The sequence below is a fragment of the Schistocerca cancellata genome, chromosome 6 (assembly GCF_023864275.1).
Source record: "Schistocerca cancellata isolate TAMUIC-IGC-003103 chromosome 6, iqSchCanc2.1, whole genome shotgun sequence".
Classification (NCBI taxonomy): Eukaryota; Metazoa; Arthropoda; class Insecta; order Orthoptera; family Acrididae; genus Schistocerca; species Schistocerca cancellata.
This window is the reverse complement of record NC_064631.1, coordinates 318,071,967-318,095,285: the sequence shown is the minus strand read 5'-3', so window position 1 is coordinate 318,095,285 and position 23,319 is coordinate 318,071,967. Positions and strand designations below refer to the sequence as shown.

The 23,319-nt window shown below is 39.3% G+C and overlaps 1 protein-coding gene across 1 annotated transcript in view; it reads left to right on the top strand.

Annotated features, from left to right (window-relative positions):
* LOC126190831 (lysosomal acid glucosylceramidase-like) overlaps window positions 1-23,319 on the top strand; it is a 132,088-nt gene that overhangs the window by 96,981 nt on the left and 11,788 nt on the right. Inside the window, exons 5-8 of the mRNA XM_049931406.1 lie at window positions 1,344-1,497; window positions 5,035-5,195; window positions 8,277-8,514; window positions 15,520-15,664. Of these exons, the coding sequence (XP_049787363.1) occupies window positions 1,344-1,497; window positions 5,035-5,195; window positions 8,277-8,514; window positions 15,520-15,664 (698 nt within the window). The remainder of the gene's footprint in view (window positions 1-1,343; window positions 1,498-5,034; window positions 5,196-8,276; window positions 8,515-15,519; window positions 15,665-23,319) is intronic.

The window sequence follows — 23,319 nt, the reverse complement described above, 5'->3', positions numbered from 1 at the left end:
TCACACCAAACATTTTGCTTAGAACCTTATATCAGGAGGAGCTCCAGATGCAATCCTGTGGATGATGGATCCTGAAGACACTGCAGAAGGAAAGGGTTGGACTCTTGATCAGTGGCCACAGCACTCCAATTGGCAGTGAGCAATTCACAATCCTGTAACAGACAGTTAGCCATCACACTGGCATGCCATCGGCATGTTGGATGTTGGTGTTGAACTGAGAAATGATGACAAGGCAAATTGAGCTCAGTAATTTGGTGAAATAGGACTTTCATCAACCATTAAAACCAGAGGTGCCCTTTGGGTAGCATATACCAATAAGATGGCATTAGTGAATTAAAAGCAGTATCTCCACAGCTTTCCAATGAACAAGTCAGTTTCTGGAGGTGTGTTTTTCAGTAAGCAAAAGGTTAAATGGCTCCTGAAGTGCTGCTAAATGTGGAATGTGATGTCTGTAATAATCGAGCATTCCTAAGAAATGCTGCTGTCCTTTAAACACTTGTGGAGGAGAAAGTTGTTGAATGTCGATCAGTTTCTTGGCACGGTGTGATTACAGCTTTTGAGAACTTGTGTCCCACAAATTACATGTCTTGCTTTGAAGGAAAAAAATGTTTATACACATTTATCGTTATTCCAGAACTTTGAACCTGTTGAAAACCTGTCGTGTAAATGATGATGATGATGTTAAAGAGTTTTGGAAACAATTAGGATATCAACCATGTAACAAAATGTAAATGCCAAGTCTTGCAGGACCTAATGAGTAAAATGCTGCCATGTGTGTGCTGCGTTGTGGAGGTTGACAGGCACCATATTGTGTTCAAAAAGCCCAAATGGCATAGTTGTGGCAGTTTCATGCTTATCCCTCTTTGCCACTGGCATCTTCAAGAAAGCTTCTGCTCAGTCAACAACGTTGAAGATGCATGAGTGCCCCACACTTCAGTTAAGGTCCATTACATTCGGAACTGGGTATCTGACTGGAATCCTATGGGAACTGAGGCACCTATAGTCACCACACAAAAGACATCCATGTGACAGTGCTTTGATAGTCCATGCTACACAAAGAATACAATACAGAAAAGACAATACATTTTATGCAATAGTCTTACTTTTGGTGTTCAATCACATCACTATTGTCACCACAACTTCATTATTTCCCATAACATGTTAAATGATTTATGTAGTCCCATTGTAATTTTTGACACATCCCTCTCTACAGCTCTTCATATCTACAATGGGCATTGCTTATTGGATAAGCATGCTGTAGGTAACACAGTACTTACTTGAATTACAAAGTTTGATTTACATGTGCTACACCGTCACAACAGCTAATTTTCCACTTTTTACAGGTCTTATTTTTCAACCTCTGGGATTGAACTAAATATGGGAAGAGTGCCAATAGGTGGCTGTGACTTTTCTACTCATGCATATTCATATGATGATTATGAAAATGATACAAGTCTTTCACACTTTAGTTTAACAGACGAAGACTACAACATAAAGGTAACAAATGAATTCATACTCATTGTATTTATATCATCATTTCCATTCATTGCTACGTAATATGCTGGATTTATGTAGACCACATACTTCAGAGTGTCAAACTTTGTGACATTCATAAACAGAAAGTTGTGATCCTTACATGACAGTGAATCCAAATTAAGATTGTGAATCACGTTTTAGGTCCAAAGAGGTTCAAAGCTTACTGCAGCAGCATTTATGTAAGTTTGATCTTGAGCATTTTAAAATTCTTTATCATGATACACTGAAATACAATTAAATAATAAGGATAAACATTAAAGTAGCAGAATCATTAGGAGTGATACAGGGTACAAGGAATGAATAGAGAGTGAGGGTGGCCTAACAACCAAGATTCAAATTCTAGTATGCTCCTACTAATAATCCATAGGTCTTTGATTATCTGCTGATTTATCTGACAGGTCAACATCTTTGTCTACCACATGGAGGGTCAGGCTCAATATCTGGCATTCGTCTTTGGTGGAATGGTCTGCTCAGACTCACGAGCTACTTTAATGAGAAATGCAGGCTCCAGTTTGAAATGCCGACATTAACAGCCATACTGCCGCTGAGTAACATCAGTGGCATAGTCAGAATAAGTAATCATTTTGTTATCCTTGGGGCCTGCTTGCAGAGCTAGTTTTTAGTTAGTTGTGTGGCTAGTAAGTCAGTTCTCTCATTCCCTTTGCCCTGTAATTTGTGCTAAACATATTTCCACCATCACCTATTGCAGCTACCATCTCCAGAGAAACATGTGTTATTAATGGAAGGATGAACTGGCAGAACACCCATGACATGCCAGCAGATTCAGGAATGATTAGATGAGAAACATGACATACATCTGTCTTTTTAAAGTTATAAATACATGGATATGCAACTTACATAAGAATTATACAGAGTCCAGACACATTGATGTGACTACTGCCTATGGCTGACATCAGTGTGTGATAATCATTCATAGATGGCATGTGGCAGTGCTAGAAATCAAGGTTATATACAGCATGTCAGGGCAGACACAGAAAACAGTGCAGGCACCTTCATATTGCAGAAATTGAGTGATTCATCTGATGTCTGAAAGGGTGTGGTGATTCGCTTTTGGGCCAAGGTGGAAGTGTTTTCAAAATAGCTAAGCTTGTAACTTATAGCGTGCTGCCAAGATTAAAGTATACCATGCATGCCAAAAACAATGCTATCCAAAACCAGTGCTGAGACATCTTTGGTGCACCACAGACCATAGACGACAGAGGTGAATGACAACATAATGTAATTGGATAGATAAAAAATCTACTCTCCAAGTGGCTGCAGCTGCAGTAGAACGACAGCTGCAGAGATGTGTACGGATGAGTAGATGTGCAACTGTTGAGCAACTGACTGCCCAGATGAACCATGGGGAGACCAACAGTGTCTCCTCAATGACCATTCAGCAAGTGTTGCTACATATGAACCTCTGCGGCAGATGCCCGGTTCGTGCACCCATCCGTGCTGACTACTGTTCATTGGCGACGAAGGCAGGAATTTGCATGTCAGTACCACAACTGGACATCCACTGAGGGGAAACAGGTGGCTTTCTAAGATGATTAATGTTTTATGCTCCACCAGACGGATGGCCATTGGTCTGGCTTGAAACACCTGAAAGCAAACATCCTGCAACAATAGTCAGAAGCATCCAGGCCAGAAGAGGGAATGTTACAGCCTGGAGAATGTTTTCATGGCATTCCCTGGTTGATATTGTCATTCTGGAAAGCACAGTGAATCAACACAAGTATTCATCTATCTGTGAGGATCATGCCCAGCCCTAAATGCAGTTTGATTTTTCTCAGCACGATGGCATCTACCAGCAGGATAATGCAATGTGTCACAGCTCACAGTGCATGGGCGTGGTTCATACAGCAGCAGGATGAGTTTAGTACTCCTATGGCCACCAAAAACCCCATATTTAAACACAATCAAGAATCTGTGGAACCATTTCAATCATGGCATGGATCCTCAGCTGAGAAACATAGTCCAGTTAGCCATGGCATTTGAGTCGGCATGGCTCCACATCACTGCTGAAGCAGTCCACTACGAAAAAAGTGGTTATTCAGGCTTTTGACAGGTGGTCACATTAATGTGACTGGGCAGTGTATAAAAAACACCAGAAAGTAGTATTCTAGTTGCTCAGATGAGAGCAGCTACCAGCAGCAGCTGTAGAACTTATTTTATACAGTAGGTTACCTTAGTTTTTCTTATTTCCTTGTTTGAAGAAGTGAATATTATTTGTGTACTTTTTGTTAAGTAGTGTTTATAACTTTCTTCTAAGTGTTTGAATACTGTTCAAGAGTTGTATGCTTTGCAATTGTGTTCACATATACTGGCTTCTCACATTTTTCAATGCCATTTAAAAGACACTAGAAGTAGTTTTTATTCCTCTTGTTTAAATTTTGTGTCAACCAAAACTGTAGTAGTGTAGATTGGTACAGCTTGTGATTTACAGTTGGTAATTTGATTTCTTGTTGCAGTTCGCTTGTAATTTCTTAGTTAGTTGGACTGCTTTGTTTAGTACCTTTTTTCATGATTTTAAATTGCCTAACATAATAATAAATAGACAAGAAATGTGCTCATTGTGTGTGGACACAAACTTAAGCAAAGAAGCTGTGCTAGCCACTGTAGGCAAACTACTACCCTGAGCTGTTGCAGTGTTTGGATACCAGTGGCAAAAGTTGTATTTCTCTGATGCTGTATGTCAGCCCTGGCAAACTCCATCGTCAGCACTTTTCAATACACAACATGTGATCAGTTTTCCTCCAGGATGAGTTTGATTTGCACATATCTGGACAGAAGATGAATATGGGAACTGGCTGCATGACTTTTCCCTTACACCTTATCAATAAGTGCATGGCGCTACCCAATGCTGATAATACATTTGAACCAGAACGAGATTTTCCACCTATTGGGCCAAAGGCTGATTTTTCTGCTGACTTTAGACAAGAAGAGAAGGTGGGTACATTGGTCATTGGGAGCTCCAGTGTTAGATGGGTAATGGAGCTTAGAGGAAAATAGTAGGCAGGCCAGGAAAGAATGCCAGTGTATAATCAATATGTTTACAAGTTTGGTGGGATATCTCATCTGAGATGTGGAGGAGACTCTGCCAGCATTTATTGAATGCATTGAGTGCAGCCAGCTGTAAATTGTAGCCCACTGGCATGAACAGCACTTGCTGCTTGGAGTGTGAAGCTATCCACAATTCCTTAACATGGTTGGCTGAAATGGTTAAGCCTGCTATCCTCACACACAGGGTGGAAGCACAGCTCACTGTTTGCAGCATTGTGCCCATAACTGATCATGGTCCGTTGGACTAGAACTCAGTGGAGGATTTAAATAAGAGGCTCAGACAATTCTGCAGTGATGCTAGATGTGGATTTCCTGATCTCCACTATCAGGTGGATAATTGTAGGACTACCTCAAGGAAAGCAAGCTCTAAATAATTACATTAATAAAATTTGTTGCACTTTCAAATTGTAATCATTACGTTCTGGCTTCCAGATTCCCTTGATAAAATGGGCTCAGGCTATCAGGGGTCAGAACTTGAAGTTGGTTGGTGCTGCATGGAGTCCTCCAAAATGGATGAAAACAAACAATGATTTTGTAGGATTTTCTCTATTAAAGGATGAATATTTCCAGGAATGGGCAGACTACCACATAAAGTAAGTAAAACGAAATTTTGCAGTGATATCTTTTCTATCTCCAACTACACGACAACATATGTTTCATCATTTTCCAATGTTTTAGGTGCAATCCTAAGGTAGAGATATCCTTAAGATTATTAAGCATTTCATATTTACTTCTTACACCCTGATATAATACAGAAAATGATTTTCCATTTCTATAATAGTATGATATATAGTCAGAGTAACAGCTGAAACACTTTGATCCTGTAACTGCAACATATATAATATCAGTGGAAGCAGGTGGTGGTCTTCTATATTTTAGAGTCTAGTATCCTTTTACAATACTTTACATGGTGTTGTTGTTGTGGTCTATCCTATGCAAGCCTCTTCATCTCCGAATAAAATGCAGCAACCTACATCCTTCTGAATCTGCTTATTGCATTCATCTCTTGGTCTCCCCCTATGACTTTAACACCCCCCCCCCCCCCCCCCTGTCCACACACACACCTCCCTCCAATACTAAATTGGTGATCCCTAAATTGGTCTAAGAATGTAAGAATGTGTTCAGTCCACTGACCTCTTCTTTGGTCAAGTTGTGCCACAAATTTCTTGTCTCCCCTATTCTATCCAGGACGTCCTCATTAATTATGTGATCGATCCACCTAATCCTCAGCATTCTTCTGTAGCACCACATTTGTAAAGCTTCTACTCTCTTTTTATCTAGATCATTTATCATCCATGTTTCATTTCCATACATGGCCACACTAGAGACAAATATCTTCAGAAATTACTTCCTAACACTTAAGTCTACATTTGATGTTAACGAATTTCTCTTCTGCAGAAATGATTTTCTTGCCATTGCCTGTCCACATCTTATATCCCCTCTACTTTGGTCATCACCAGTTATTTTATTGCCCAAAAAGCAAAAATCATCTACTACTTTAAGTGTCTATTTACTAATCTGATTCCATTAGAATAACCTGATTTAATTCGACTTCATTCCATTATTCTTGTTTTGCTTTTGTTGATACTTATCTTACATTCCCCCTTCAAGACACTGTCCATTCCATTAAACTGTTCTTCTAAATCCTTTAATATCTCTGACAGAATTACAGTGTCAGTGGCAAACCTCAAAGTTTTTATTCCTTCTCCCTGAATTTTAATTCCTGCTCCAAATGTTTCTTTGGTTTCCTTTACTGCTTGTTCACTGTACTTATCGAGTAACATCAGGGTTAGGCTACATTCCTGTCACACTGCCTTTCCAACCACTGCCTCTCCTTCATGCCCCTAGACTCCTACCACTCCTATCTGATTTCTGTACAAGTTGTAAATAGCCTTTTGCTCCCTGTATTTTATCCCTGCTATGTTAAGAATTTTGAAGGGTGCATTCAAGTCAACATTGTCAAAAGCTTTCTCTATGTCTAGAAATGCTGTAAATGTAGGTTTACCTCTCCTTAACCTACCTTCTAAGATAAGTCGTAGGATCAGTATTGCGTCAAGTGTTCCAACATTTCTCTGGAATCTAAACTGATCTTCCCTGAGTTGGCTTCTACCAGATTCTTCTGTAAAGAATTCATGTTAATATCTTGCAGCCATGACTTATTAAATTAATTGTTTGGTAATTTTCGCACCTATCAGCAACTGCTTTCTTTGGGATTGGAATTACTACATTCTTCTTGAATTCTGAGAGTATTTTGCCAGCCTCTTACTTCTTGCATGCCAGAGCAAAAAGTTTTGTTATGGTTGGCTCTCCCAAGGCTAACAGCAGTTCTGACAGAATGTTATCTACTCCCAGTGCCATGTTTCAACTTAGATCTTTCAGGGCTTTGTGAAATTCTTCTTGCAGTATCATATCTCCCATCTCATCTTCATTTGCGTCCACTTCCTTCTATAATTTTGCTTTCAAGTTCATCTCCCTCTATATATGCCTTCCACCTTCCAGCTTTCCCTTCTTTGCTGTTTTCCATTTGAGCTGTTGATATCCATACAGCTGCTTCTCTTGCCTCCAAAGGCCTCTTTAATTTTCCTGTAGGCAGTATCTCTCTTTCGCCTAGTGAAACATGCTTCTAAATCCTTCCATTTGTTCTCTAGCAATTTTGCAGTTCCTGTCAATCTCATTTTTTAAACGTTTTTATTACCTTTTGCCTGCTTCATTTGCTGGATTTTAAACATTTTCTCCGGTTTTGTTACATAGACAACCAGTTTCAGCCAGTTCAATGGTGATCTTCAGATCCATAATCCCAGAACCAATATGTTGCATGGTCTGGGATTATGGATCTGAAGATGACCACTGAACTGACTAAAACTTGTTATCTGTGTAACAAAACATATGATCTATGCAATAAATTGTTCTAAAAGAATACTAGACTTTCAAAAATAAAATAAAATAAAAGCACACCTTCACTGAGGACATGATAATGATATCTATTTGTCAGAGTACCTTTGTAATAGTACTATTTCTGCAGGATACTACAAGAGAAAGTGTGAAATATTGAGTATGAAATAATAAGAAGGGAGGTTCAACCATTCGGCAGTGAAAACCAGAGTATTGAAATATAGTTCCCTTCATACACTAGTCCTGTGTATTTAAGTTCCTTCTTGACATTCCTTCCATTCATAAGTGTTCACAACCATGTAACACAATAAGTACTCATTTCAGAATAGCTGTTGCTAGTGTTTTGTCATTTCTACCAGTCACTGCAGGTGAGTTGTGCATCTATTTTCTCATTTCTGCTAGTTTTGGATGGATGGATAAATCTTTGTACTTGACGATGGCATAACAGCCACAAACTGGTTTGTGAAATAAATAATAAATATTGTAGACTATTACAACCGTGTTGTGTGTGTTTTTATTCATAATGTATAAAATACTCTACCAAGAACAGATGGAACAGTCAGTCAATACAGTGTAATTATTGTATGTTGCTTTTTTTTTCTTTCTTTCTTACTGAACAATTTTTGAATCTGTCATAAATTATGTTACATTGTTGCATTATATACATGTTACTGTAGTATCTTGTGTATGTGTAAGTTTTAGATTAAAGCAACAATTTTTTTAGAAGAGCCTGAGAATATGTCTTTAGAGCTACTATTTTCAGTTAATTCTCAATGTTACAGATTTCTTGATGCTTACAAAAACATGGGCCTTGAATTCTGGGCAGTTTCTACTGGAAATGAACCATCCAATGGAATAATTCCTATAAATAGATTTAATTCACTTGGATGGAGTCCAAAAAAGCAAAGAAAATGGATTGCTGAAAATTTTGGGCCTGCACTTCGTGCTTCTCAACATAGCAGCATTAAACTCCTTGTACTTGATGATCAACGGTTTTTGTTGCCTTGGATGGTGAACCTTGTAAGTACTTACATTAGATTGCTGCCACATTTTTAACATATATGTATTTCATATTCATATTACACTCAATTATTGACAAAATAATTAAACTGGATAGATAAAAAAATCTACTCATCAAATGTCACCAGAACTCACACATAAAAGACAGGTTTAATTGGCAAGCTTTCGGAGCCAGTGGCTCATTCTTCAGGCAGAATGGTTGAAGGGGAAGGAAGAGGGGTGAAGCAAAAGGACTGGAGAGGTCTAAGAAAAGGGGTAGATTTCATAAAAGTCACCCAGAACTGCAGGGGATGGGAAAGATAGTCCTTTCCTTCTCATCCCTTGCAGTAAGTCTCCACTGCCCTGCTGTTCTGAGTGACTTTCCCAAAATTTACCCCTTTTGATAGACCTCTCCAGTCCTTTTCCTTCACCCCTCTCCTTTCCACTTCAACCGTCTCCCTGAAGAAGAAGCCACTGGCTCTGAAAGCTTGCCAATTAAAACTGCCTTTTATGTGTGAGTTCTGCTGGAGCTCGGTGAATAGATTTTTTATCTACCCAATTTAATTATTTTGTCATATTACGCTCAGGATTTCAATCTGATTTTATATGCTGTCTTTACCGTAAATGCTATATTTATCAAGAATCTCTGACACAGCAAACAGTCCACAGGAGAAGGACATGGCAACAACAGCAAATGGATGGATGCACATAATTACAGACCAACATTGATAATGTCTGTTGCTGGATCTTAGATCAAATTTTTCCTCAAAGATTAAGCACAGCTTCAGCATAAAGCTCTCATGTGAAACAAAATTGGATTTACTCACATGTTGTATCTTGCAGACAATACATGCAAATAAATTGGTGGAATCCATGTTCTTTGACATCCAAAAGTCGTTTGGCTTTGCACCACATCCTCAGTTAATAAGCAACATATGTTCAGTTCTTGGAAGTTTTAACTAGTAGTTACACTGTACTTCCAACGTCTGACAAAACTGGAAGTAACATTGGCTATAACACAAGGAAATGTATTAGGCCCACAAATGTTTCCAAAATAAATACAAGAAAGGGTCAGTAGCACTATCAAATTGTTCACTTCGTGATGCTGTTGTCTGCAAAAAAGTGTCTGTGTTGTATGATTATAAGAAAATGTGGAAAACATACCCACTTAGTGTCATGAATGACAGCTCTCTTTCAATGTAAAAAAACGACAATGCTCATACAACAAGAAATAAACTGATAGTGTCTGATTAAATGCTTAATGGTAAACTTCTGAAGCCAATCACTTTATTTACATAATTAATTATATGAATATAATAGAGGGAAACATTCCACGTGGGAAAAATATATCTAAAAACAAAGATGATGTAACTTACCAAACGAAAGCATTGGTATGTTGATAGACACACAAACAAACACAAACACACACACAAAATTCAAGCTTTCACAACCCACGGTTGCTTCATCAGGAAAGAGGGAAGGAGAGGGAAAGATGAAAGGATGTGGGTTTTAAGGGAGAGGGTAAGGAGTCATTCCAATCCCGGGAGAGGAAAGACTTACCTTAGGGGGAAAAAAGGACAGGTATACACTCACACACACACACATATCCATCCGCACATATACAGACACAAGCAGACATTTGTAAAGGCAAAGATTTTGGGCAGAGATGTCAGTCGAGGCAAAAGTACAGAGGTAACTGCCTCGACTGACATCTCTGCCAAACTCTTTGCCTTTACAAATGTCTGCTTGTGTCTGTATATGTGGGGATGGATATGTGTGTGTGTATGAGTGTATACCTGTCCTTTTTTCCCCCTAAGGTAAGTCTTTCCGCTCCCGGGATTGGAATGACTCCTTACGCTCTCCCTTAAAACCCACATCCTTTCGTCTTTCCCTCTCCTTCCCTCTTTCCTGATGAAGCAAACGTGGGTTGCGAAAGCTTGAATTTTGTGTGTGCGTTTGTGTTTGTTTGTGTGTCTATCAACATACCAATGCTTTTGTTTGGTAAGTTACATCATCTTTGTTTTTAGATATATTTACATAATTAGGGATAATATCAAGATTAGACACAAAATAAGATGGACTCAGGAGGCAAATCAAAGAGAGATTTGTTTTATGTGTTCTATGCAGTGAATCTGTAAGGGATAAACCAGACACTAGTGCAACTAATTCTAAACTGCTGCTCCAGTATTTAAGGTCTTTAACAAATATGCATTCAGCAGTCTAATGAAATTAGAGACAAGGTGCTAGGATTCTAAGAGGTCAGTATAGCTAATACAAAAACTATCAAGATTGTACAGGGAACTTAAATAGAAATATTAGAAGGAAGATGATGATGTTCTCATGAATCATTATTCACTAAATTTAGTTGTTCTCATGAATCATTATTCACTAAATTTAGAGGAGTGTTATTCAAGAAAGGACATGTGACAGTTCTGAGACCTTCATTGCACACCTTGCATATGGCAACTAAAATTAGTAGAAAGATTTGCATATTTGATAAATTAGCAATGTCATATCTTAAGGAAAAAACTTGAAACATTCAGCTCTGTGCAGGAGAATGTGAAGGAACTGTGGCTCAAATTTATAAAAATAGTTGATCAAGAACTGGATAGAAACATACTTAGTAAAACAGTTCCTGATGGGAGGAACCTCCCTTGGGATACAATCATTGTAACAAAATAGTGACTTTTGCATAATAGGTGTAAACTAAAGCATAGAACTGTAAACAATAAGATGCTGAATGAAATGTATTTGGCTTTCTACAGGACAGTGCATGAAACTTTTAATGAAGCAGAACATTATTGAAAGAAATTACAATGAAATGCAGACCATTATCTGCTTACAGGTGTTGATAAATATCAACAGGGGCATTTGAAAATGTGTGCCCAAACCAGGACATGTCCAAAAGAACAGATACCATATTCATATTATTGAAAGATCTCTCACAAAACGCAAATTTTGGCAATATTCAAAAGTTGACAGTGGTGCCAAAGTTAGTGTCTAGACACTACACAGGAACAGAAATAGGGGGTAGCAAAGAAAAAGCTTTTTATGCTGAACTCCATTTTCATATTTTTCTATACAAAAGAAGATGCAGAGGTACCAGACTTTGTGTCAATGGTAGGATACTGTAAAAATGCATTTAGTCTACAAAGGAGACTACTTACAAAACGCTCTTGTGTCCAACCTTAGAATATTGCTCAAGTGTGTGCGACCTATACCAGATATGACTAATGGGAGATAGTGATTCTTTACAAAGAAGGGCAGCATGAGTGGTCGCAAATTTGTTTTATTCACAGAACAACAACAGAAATGCTGAAAAGCCTGAAGTGGCAGACATGTGCAGATAAATCTTAAGTATCCTGTAACCCCTATTTTCAATGCTTCAAGAACTTTTGTTTAGTGAAAAATACAGGGATATACTAGAGCCCCCTATGTTTTGATCACATAGGGACCACAAAGCCAGTTAGCCTAATTACAGCAATCACACTAGCATTTAAACTGTCTTTGTTCCGATGCTCTACAGCTGAAGAGAATGGGATGAAAATCTTAAATGTGGAGCAAGACTCACAGAGGGCATCCAAAGACAGATAAAAACCATGAAGTGAAGTGAGGTGGTCTAGAGGTGACATCCTTTTCATTCAGCATGGTCAGGATTTAAATCACCACCTGTTCACTGGTCTCATGTAGTTTTTCTATGGCTTTTAGAAACATTTTCATATAAATAATTTTTTCAACAAGGTCAGTTTTTGTCGTGTATGAGCTACAGCTTAGGCTCTATTGACTTCTGTGTTAACTGAACTTAGAACTCTAACTTTTCTACTGTCCTTTATCATAAAAACATGGAGATGTAATATTGAATGGATGTGATATTTCTGGACTATCAGCTGAGTTCATCCAGCTCTCTTTTTGAGAGATTACTTTGGAAACATATTGTGCCATTCTATTAGAAATTGCATATGCCTTTGAAGTCACACAAGTAAGAATAAATAACATTAGCAAGTCAACCCTGCAGAGAAATCTGTAATTCCTACAGAGCGTGACTGAAATTCATTGTCACCAGCAACAGGGTTGATCTCCAATGCTAGTTAAAAGAACCATCCAGAGTTTTCCAAGTTTTTCAGTTTTCATGAGCATTCACACTGATCTTGCATGTTCTCTAATGTCATCTACCCATTTTCCTTTTGGTCATTACTTTGGTCATTTCTTAACTCTGACTGTACATAAGTAGTTCCTTGGACTATCTATCATCTATTTGCCTGCCTGTATACCATGTCCACAATACTTTTTACACACTAGTCATTACCTGAACCATTTCCTTCACACTTTTCCCGCACTGTCTCTCCCAGTAATATTTTGTAGAGCAACCTTCAAATTTTGAATGGTTCTCGCACTGCAGTCCATATTTCATTGGCATCTGTTAAAACTAATAATGCATGCAAACAGGTAACTGCAAACAAACAAACAAATTACCTATGTAACTTTATTTTTTTAAAGTGATAATTAAAACTTTGCTGTTACCTGTCATAGAAACTTAGACTGGATCAATGTGTTCTTTCTCAAGGAGCATAAGTACATTTTTTTAATAATTAAAACCTTCTAGCATGTATTAAGAAACATAACTGGGTACAGTGTTTTATTATTTAAATCATCACTACAAATTTCTAACTATGTTATGAAAAGCACACGACTACTCTCTCTGGCTGCCGAGGCCAGAATGTGAACAACAGCATGTGATGGTACAAGCCATCTGGGTGGTGGGGATGAGGAGGAGCCGGGGGTGTAGAGGGGAAGGGATAGCAAGGTAGGGGTGAGGGACGGTAAAGTGCTGATTGTGGGACCATACAGGGATGAGATGGGGAGAGCGTACGGCAGCTAGGTTCAGTCAGAAGGTTAGATGGAGGGCAGAGGGGTGGGGGCACAAGAAAAGGAGAGAAGTAAAAAGACTGGGTATGTTGGTGGGATAGAAGGTTATGTAGTGCTGAAGTGGGAACAAGAAAGGGGAAGGTGAGTGAAGGACACTGACTAACGAAGGTTGAGGCCAAGAGATGATTATGACTATGTAGGATATATTGCATGGCAGGTTCCCGCCTGCACGCTGTACAATGCAGGCTGTGAAGCAGTCATCAAAATGAAGAATGCTGTGTTGGGCAGCATACTCAGCATCTGGGTGGTCCTTGGCCACAGTTTATCAGTGGCCATTCATGCAGACAGACATCTTGTTGGTTGTCATGGTTACGTAGAATGCAGCACAGTGGTTGTAGCTTAGCTTGTTGATGATATGAGTCATTTCACAGGTAGCCCTGCCTTTGACTGGACAGTTAATGCCTGTTATCAGACTGGAGTAGGTGGCAGTGGGAGGATTACAGGACAATTACTGCATTGAGCCATGGTTGGGAGCACAGATTGTGTGGGAGTGGATGAGGATACTGTGTAGGTTTGGGGGCTGGCACGAGACAAGTACTGCATTGAGCCATGAGGCAAGGGGTTGGGAGCACGGACTGTGTGGTGGTGGATGAGGACATTGTTTAGGTTTGGAGGCTGGTGAAATACCACTGTGTGCAAGGTGGGAAGAGTAGTGGGTTGTTCATTCCCCATTTCAGGGCCCACATCAACAGTCTTTTTACTTATCTCCTTTTCCACTTCATCCCCCCCTCCCCAAAAGCAAATGTGAAAACAAATTTCTGAACAATATTTGGACTCTTAAAAAATCCTACTAATTGCAATGAATTAGACATAGGCCAACCACTTCACACCTGGAATATAACAAAAAAAAAATTGAATCAGTGGATGGAAACCAGTAGCACTGCACCAAGGAAGGTGAAGTTAGTTTCATCTTACGAAATTGTTAAGGTTTTCATAGCTATTTGTTGACAACTTGCCTGGCAGCATCTGTCTTACTTTCTTCAGCAAACGTTTGTTTGATAACTTTTCTGACATTTTCCCAGCACAAATGGCTAGCATTGCCAAAACTTCATTCTCCACTGCTGGTGGGGAATTAGTGTTGTGCTCATGACTGCTTATTATATGTACCTGGTGCACCAATATCCAAGGGCTTTCATGTGCTCGTTTCCACTGCAGTTCTCCCCTTGCTATCTGCAGCAGTTGTTTGCTGTATCATGGGAATCCAGGATCCATTCACCTTGAGATTTTCTTCTTTCTTGTTGAAACTATTGTCACGTTTGTGTATTTCCATAGCTTCCACTTGTTTAGGGAAGCTGTAGAAATATGACAATAGCCTCAAAAAGAAAGAAGAAATCCTCAAGGGAACACATTCTGGACTCCGATGCTGCAGCAATTGACCATTGCAGGGAGTAATGGGAGAGTTGCATCAGAAATGAAGGGAAAGCCCTTGGATGTTGGCAAGCCAGGTAAAGATAATCTGCAGCCATGATGGTGACTCCAGTCCACTACCAGCAATCGAAGGTGAAGCTTTGTCAATACCAGCCCCTTGTACTGGTGAAATGCCAGGAAAATTATGAAACAAACTCTGGATGTATAGACAAAAGCCACCAGGCAATTAGTTTCATCTGTCAGAAAGGATGGTCAGTGTTTTTCTAGCTGCAAAAGTAATTCTTATTTAATCACTTTGCAAAGGGTTGAACAATAATTACTAAATTCCGTGCAAGTTTTCGAATCAACAGAATGTAAGAATACTTGAGAATAGGCCTGCATTCCAAAAGAAACTATTAGGACAATGCAGTTATGTACAAAGATGATTTTCCAATGTGAAATGATCAATTTTAATTACAAATTCACACTTCATGGATAGAATCTACTCTCTGGAAAATTGTTAGAAGAAGTGTTGTGATCTTAAAGAAGGTCTATGTTGAACATAAGTATGTTTAGCCTAAAAACAGCATTTCACATCTAGACAGAATTTTTCACCTTCTTATTCCCAATAAATTAAGACACTCTAATAGTTCCTAACCTTGAAAACTATTATTTTCTATAGTTTTGTCCAACAATTTTTCTGAAATCGTGCTTATTTTCAACAATGAATAATTCAATAATGAACCATTGCAGCTAATGGAAGATGAAAAAGTGCAAAACTATGTTGATGGTGTTGCTGTGCACTGGTACTGGGACACTTTTCTTCCAGCTTCACTGCTAAGCCTAACACACAACAAGTACCCTTCAAAATTTATTATAGCAACTGAAGCTAGCATTGGTAAGTTTTGGAAGGCACTTTTATTGTACATTTATTTCTATATTTATCTTTTATTAAGTGTTAGACATAGAAGAAAACAGCAAAGAAAGTTTTGTGATATGATGGCATGTGATGCACAGGCAAACTAAATGCAAATGAAAACATGAAAAATCCAGTAAGTGAGAGTTTGGAAGTGGTCAAAGATGGATATGATAAACAGCATGACAGATTATTGTCAGCTTCAGATTACCTTTAAGAAGCATTCATAACAGGTTGAAGTTCCAGTCCGTGAAACAGTATTTTAGTTGTAACAGGCTCTACAACCACCACATTTTGTCTGAATGGTAACATTCTACCACAGTGACTGCCACACAATTAATTAAAATCCCTTAATTTTGTTTTCATTACTGGACAATTTTTGTTGTAAAGCAATTTTTAAATGTTTGTAATGTATGACCATCAACATGGATCACACAACATTACAATTATATTATGTTGGCAGGACTTTACAATTACACTGACACCGAGTTTATCTAGAACTGCAATGATGTAGTATACTACTTTAGAGTTTGAGAAATTACTGCTGTATGTAAAGCAACATCTGATCAGAACTGAAAACAAAATAAAACAACTGTGATCACAAGTGTTGCAGTGTATCATTCAACCTTGAAACACTATTGATAAATAATAAAATGATTTTTGTATTAGAAGCTGAAGCTAGCAAAAGTGAGTGATCTAAGGAGACATAGCATAAAATTGTTTTGGAAGATCATCAATTGTATGTTTTTGGAACTTTGAAGAATATGTAGGACTCCTACTGAATGAAGTACTAGCTGATATGACGAGTAAAAATACTTGTATTGCAATTATGTCTAACCAGTCTACATGTGAGAACCTGATTTTATAGGTGTACAAATCCATACTAAATGACTACTAAAGATATCACACTAATCACTGTTCTTTCGTTCCACTATCTTGGCTTATAAAAAATGCTAAACTATAAAACATATTACAAAATGATATGTATGTCATACCTCCCCCCATGAACCATAGACCTTGCTGTTGGTGGGGAAGCTTGCGTGCCTCAGCGATACAGATAGCCGTACCGTAGGTGCAACCACAACGGAGGGGTGTCTGTTGAGAGGCCAGACAAACATATGGTTCCTGAAGAGGGGCAGCAGCCTTTTCAGTAGTTGCCGGGGCAACAGTCTGGATGATTGACTGATCTGGCCTTGTAACACTAACCAAAACGGCCTTGCTGTGCTGGTACTGCGAACGGCTGAAAGCAAGGGGAAACTACAGCCATAATTTTTCCCCGAGGGCATGCAGCTTTACTGTATGGATAAATGATGATGGCGTCCTCTTGGGTAAAATATTCCAGAGATAAAATAGTCCCCCATTCGGATCTCCGGGCGGGGACTACTCAGGAGCATGTCATTATCAGGAGAAAGAAAACTGGCGTTCTACGGATCGGAGCGTGGAATGTCAGATCCCTTAATCAGGCAGGTAGGTTATAAAATTTAAAAAGGGAAATGGATAGGTTAAAGTTGGATATAGTGGGAATTAGTGAAGTTCAGTGGCAGGAGGAACAAGACTTTTGGTCAGGTGAATACAGGGTTATAAATACAAAATCAAATATGGGTAATGCAGGAGTAGGTTTAATAATGAATAAAGCAATAGGAATGCGGGTAAGCTACTACAAACAGCACAGCGAACACATTGTTGTGGCCAAGATAGATACGAAGCCCACGCCTACAACAGTAGTACAAGTCTACATGCCTACTAGCTCTGCAGATGACGAAGAAATTGAAGAAATGTATGATGAGATAAGAGAAATTATTCAGATAGTGAAGGAAGACGAAAATTTAATAGTCATGGGTGACTGGAATTCGATAGTAGGAAAAGGAAGAGAAGGAAACATAGTAGGAGAATATGGATTGGGGTTAAGAAATCAAAGAGGAAGCCGCCTAGTGGATTTTTGCACAGAGCACAACTTAATCATAGCTAACACTTGGTTCAAGAATCATAAAAGAAGGTTGTATACATGGAAGAAGCCTGGAGATACTGACAGGTTTCAGATAGATTATATAATGGTAAGACAGAGATTTAGGAACCAGGTTTTAAATTGTAAGACATTTCCAGAGGCAGATGTGGACTCTGACCACAATCTATTGGTTATGACCTGTAGTTTAAAACTGAAGAAACTGCAAAAAGGTGGGAAGTTAAGGAGATGGGACCTAGATAAACTGAAAAAACAAGAAGTTATACAGAGTTTCAGGGAGAGCATAAGAGAACAATTGACAAGAAAGGGGGTAAGAAATACAGTAGAAGAAGAATGGGTAGCTTTGAGGGATGAAGTAGTGAAGGCAGCAGAGGATCAAGTAGGTAAAAAGATGAGGGCTAGTAGAAATCCTTGGGTGACAGAAGAAATATTGAATTTAATTGACGAAAGGAGAAAATATATAAATGCAGTAAATGAAGCAAGCAAAAATGAATACAAACGTCTCAAAAATGAGATTGATAGGAAGTGCAAAATGGCTAAGCAGGCATGGCTAGAGGACAAATGTAAGAACCGAGTGAGGTGGCGCAGTGGTAAGACACTGGACTCGCATTCGGAAGGACAACGGTTCAATCCCGCATCCGGCCATTCTGATTTAGGTTTTCCGTGATTTCCCTAAATCACTCCAGGCAAATGCCGGGATGGTTCCTATGAAAGGGCATGGCCGACTTCCTTCCCCATCCTTCCCTAATCCGATGAGACCGATGACCATGCTGTCTGGTCTCCTTCCCCAAACCAACCAACCAACAAATGTAAGGATGTAGCGGCTTATCTCACTAGAGGTAAGATAGATACTGTCTACAGGAAAATTAAAGAGACCTTTGGAGAAAAGAGAACCACTTGTATGAATATCAAGAGCCCAGATGGAAACCCAGTTCTAAGCAAAGAAGGGAAAGCAGAAAGGTGGAAGGAGTATATAGAGGGTCTATACAAGGGCAATGCACTTGAGGGCAATGTTATAGAAATGGAAGAGGATGTAGATGAAGATGAAATGGAGATATCATACTGCGTGAAGAGTTTGACAGAGCACTGAAAGACCTAAGTTGAAACAAGGCCCCGGGACTAGACAACGTTCCATTAGAACTACTGACAGCCTTAGGAGAGCCAGTCCTGACAAAACTATACCATCTGGTGAGCAAGATGTATGAGACAGGCAAAATATCCTCAGACTTCAAGAAGAATATAATAATTCCAGTCCCAAAGAAAGCAGGCGTTGACAGATGTGAAAATTACCGAACTATCAGTTTAATAAGTCACGGCTGCAAAATACTAATGCAAATTCTTTACAGACGAATGGAAAAACTGGTAGCATATGACCTCGGGGGAGATCAGTTTGGATACCGTAGAAATATGGGAGCACGTGAGGCAATACTGACCCTACGAATTATTTTAGAAGCTAGATTAAGAAAAGGCAAACCTATGTTTCTAGCATTTGTAGACTTAGAGAAAGCTTTTGACAATGTTGAGTGGAATACTCTCTTTCAAATTCTGAAGGTGGCAGGTGTAAAATACAGGGAGGGAAAGGCTATTTACAATTTGTACAGAAACCGGATGGCAGTTATAAGAGTCGAGGGACATGAAAGGGAAGCAGTGGTTGGGAAGGGAGTGAGACAGGGTTGTAGCCTCTCCCCGATGTTGTTCAATCTGTATATTGAGCAAGCAGTAAAAGAAACAAAAGAAAAATTTGGAGTAGGTATTAAAATCCATGGAGAAGAAATGAAAACTTTGAGGTTCACCAATGACATTGTAATTCTGTCAGAGACAGCAAAGGACTTGGAAGAGCAGTTGAACGGAATGGACAGTGTCTTGAAAGGAGGATGTAAGATGAACATCAACAAAAGCAAAACAAGGATAATGGAATGTAGTTGAATTAAGTCAGGTGATGCTGAAGGAATTAGATTAGGAAATGAGACACTTAAAGTAGTAAAGGAGTTTTGCTATTTGGGGAGCAAAATAACTAATGATGATCGAAGTAGGGAGGATATAAAATATAGACTGGCAATGGCTAGGAAAGCGTTTCTGAAGAAGAGAAATTTGTTAACATCGAGTATAGATTTAAATGTCAGGAAGTCGTTTCTGAAAGTATTTGTATGGAGTGTAGCCATGTATGGAAGTGAAACGTGGACGATAAATAGTTTAGACAAGAAGAGAATAGAAGCTTTCGAAATGTGGTGCTACAGAAGAATGCTGAAGGTTAGATGGGTAGATCACATAACTAAGGTATTGAATAGAATTGGGGAGAAGAGGAGCTTGTGGCACAACTTGACTAGAAGAAGGGATCGGTTGGTAGGACATGTTCTGAGACATCGAGGGATCACCAATTTAGTATTGGAGGGCAGCGTGGAGGGTAAAAAGCGTAGAGGGAGACCAAGAGATGAATACACTAAGCAGATTCAGAAGGACATAAGCTGCAGTAGGCACTGGGAGATGAAGAAGCTTGCACAGGATAGAGTAGCATGGAGAGCTGCATCAAACCAGTCTCAGGACTGAACACCACGACAACAAACAACATGTATGTCATATCCATAAGTAATAACCACATATGTGACAGTATGTTTTGGAAACATTTGAGTTTGTTACCCAGTCAAGTTCTGGAATGTAGTACAAGTAATTAAGTTCTCTTTGAAATAGGAACACAACTTAAAGAACAGACAACATCACATTCGGTAGGAACGAACAGTAAACATCTTGGATTCATCACATTTGTATGGAATGAATACTACACGATGAATAAGACTAAGCTGAGTATTATATGAGGTCTGTTCAGAAAATTCTGGAATATTCATAGTTTTGTGCCAATGGTGTGTTGAAATGAAATGCAGTTGGCATCTCTACACACGACTATGATTAATGTGAAACTGCCAGACGTTTCATTGTTGTATGTCTGTTAGTTACTGTTCAGTGTTGTATTGGGTAGAATGTTGTCTCACACAGTTTGCAAATTTTGAGCTGGCAGAGTTAGAAGATAATGCATTTGCATTAAATTTTGTGTGAAACTTGAGACAATCTTATACAGACACACACTAAATTATGCAGGATGCCTACAGCGGCGAGTGCTTACTCTGCACTCGGTGTTATGAATGGTTTACATGATTTAAAAATGGATGGGCAGAAGTTAAAGATGACCCTCATTGAGGATACCCTTCTATGTCTACCGATGACACTGTCAGGTCAGGAACATCAATAAAATTGTGCTTGTCAGTCGAAGACTGCCTGTCTGAGATTTTGCAGGAAAATGTAACATTTCAGTTGTATCATGTCATGAAATCCTGACACAGCATCTTGGAATGCAACATGTTGCTGCCAAGTTTGTCCCATGGCTCATGAGTCAAGACCAGAAAGACCTTTGCTTTGCAATCTGTGAAGAGCTTTTCAATTGCACAAATGAGAACAAGGTATTAAGAGAGTCATAACTGGTGATGAGATGTGTGTCTTTGGTTATGATGTAGAGACCAAGGATCAATCTTCACAATGTCGGGAAAGGTTCTCCAAGACCAAGGAAAGCTCATCAGGTCAGGTCAAATCTCAAAGACATCCTTATAGTTTTCTTTGACTTTCAAAGATTAGTACATCATGAATTCAAGCCACAGGGGCAAACTGTTAATTGATGGTACTATCTGAGGTTATGATGTAGAGACCAAGGTTCGATCTTCACAATCTTGGGAAAGGTTCTCCAAGACCAAGGAAAGCTCATCAGGTCAGGTCAAATGTCAAAGACATCCTGATAGTTTTCTTTGACTTTCAAGGATAAATACATCATGAATTCAAGCAACAGGGACAAACTGTTAATCGATGGTACTATCGGGATGTGTTGCAACACCTGCAAGAAACTATGAGAAAGAAATGGCCTGAAATGTGAGACAATTTATGGCATTTTCATATTGATACTGCATCTGCACATTCATCTCTGTTTGGGTGTGACTAATGCACAAAAAACAAAATCACTGTCCTGCCTATCCCACGTACTCTCCAGATCTGGCACCTGGAGACTTTTTTTATTTCCAAAGTTGAAAACCCATTGAAAGGATGAAGGTTTGCAATGATAGACGAGATGAAAGAAAATTCACAGATGGCACTTCGTGTGATACAGCAAGACGTGTACCAAGACTACTTCTGGAGGTGGAAACAGTGTTAGGAGTGGTGTATCAGTTGTGGAGGAGAGTATTTCGAAGGTCACCATGCACAATAAGTAAAAGATAAGTGTAGAAAAATTTTATGGACAAAGTTCTGGAATTTTTTGAACAGTCCTCATACTGAGTGGATGGTCAAGATTTTACGGAATATCAGTTACACAGAAACAAATATACTGGAGTTAACAGTGTCATTTAAAAAAAACTGTGTACATTTTAAGTAATGCTAAAAAAAGCTTTGTAAATATTGTAAAAAGCACTGCCTAGTCTGTGAAGAAATATTTGAGGTGCGGAGGAAGGTGGAGTGGGTGGCCGAAGCATGACAGCGGGGTAGTAGGTGGAGAATCTGCTGTGTAAAGGGAGGAGGCGCTGCCTCAGTTGTCTCCGCATGACATGTTGTGCTGGAGTGCAGGTTCTGCTGTGGATTGGCAGAACCATGAGCCAAGTTACTGTTGAATAGGTCAGATTTTGAGTTGAATACTTACACAGGTTTGATTCTGTGTATCAAAACTGTAGTGCACTTGTCACAGAGAAGTATGTCAAATGTTTGTTTACCCCTCTGTAATAACTTGTAAGGACCAGAGTAAGGTGGCTGAAATGATGCCCTTGTAGTGTCATCTTGTAATGTTATATACTTGCACGTCATAAATTCTTTGTGTACAAAAACATTTGATGTTCCATGTCACTGTGGAGGTGGCATCCTGTGTGACTGATTGAACCATTTCCAGCAGTTTAATTGTATTAGGTAAAACCACAGGGTCAACAAATTCTGCTGGGAACATCTACTTTACGCCACATACTATCCCTGCCAGTAAAGCCTGCAGATCCTCCTTCAAGGCACTGCAAACACTGAGAAGTACTCATGGAAGGGCCCCGACAATTTCCACTGTGTCACTTCTGTGATGTTTTGAACATGCAGTGCCACCACTCCAGTGACCATTGTTCTGTGGGTGGTAAGCAGCAGTGCAAAGGCACTGAATTCCACAGAGACCTTGAATTGCCTTCCCTAGTGCATTGTAATTGTGGTGAGGCAATGGAAATGTGTGATCCACACTTGCACTAAGGCCTTATGCTGTCATCTCAGCTGTGATGTCTGATATCAACACTGCCTCGAGCCACCATGTGACTCTGTCAGCAGCTGACTGAATAGAGTTGTAACTACCAGTATCTGGGAGTTGTCTGACTAAATACAAATGTATGTGCTGTAACCTACTTGCCAGATTGTCATATTGGTCAACCCCTGGGCTAGGAGGCCTGCCTGTTTTTGCAGCGGTGGCATGCAGTGCAGGTATGGATCCAGCTCTTACAGTCATTCTTTAGGTCCGGCCAAACAAAGCAGTCTGTTACGTTTGATGATGGGGTGGATGCCCAGAAGTGACAAATTGTGAAGGTTATCAAATACAAGTCTTCTCATTTGAGATGGAACCAGTGGTCTAACTTCCCCTGTTCAGGTGTTGCACCAAACTTGTTTGTTGTGAACCAGGGAA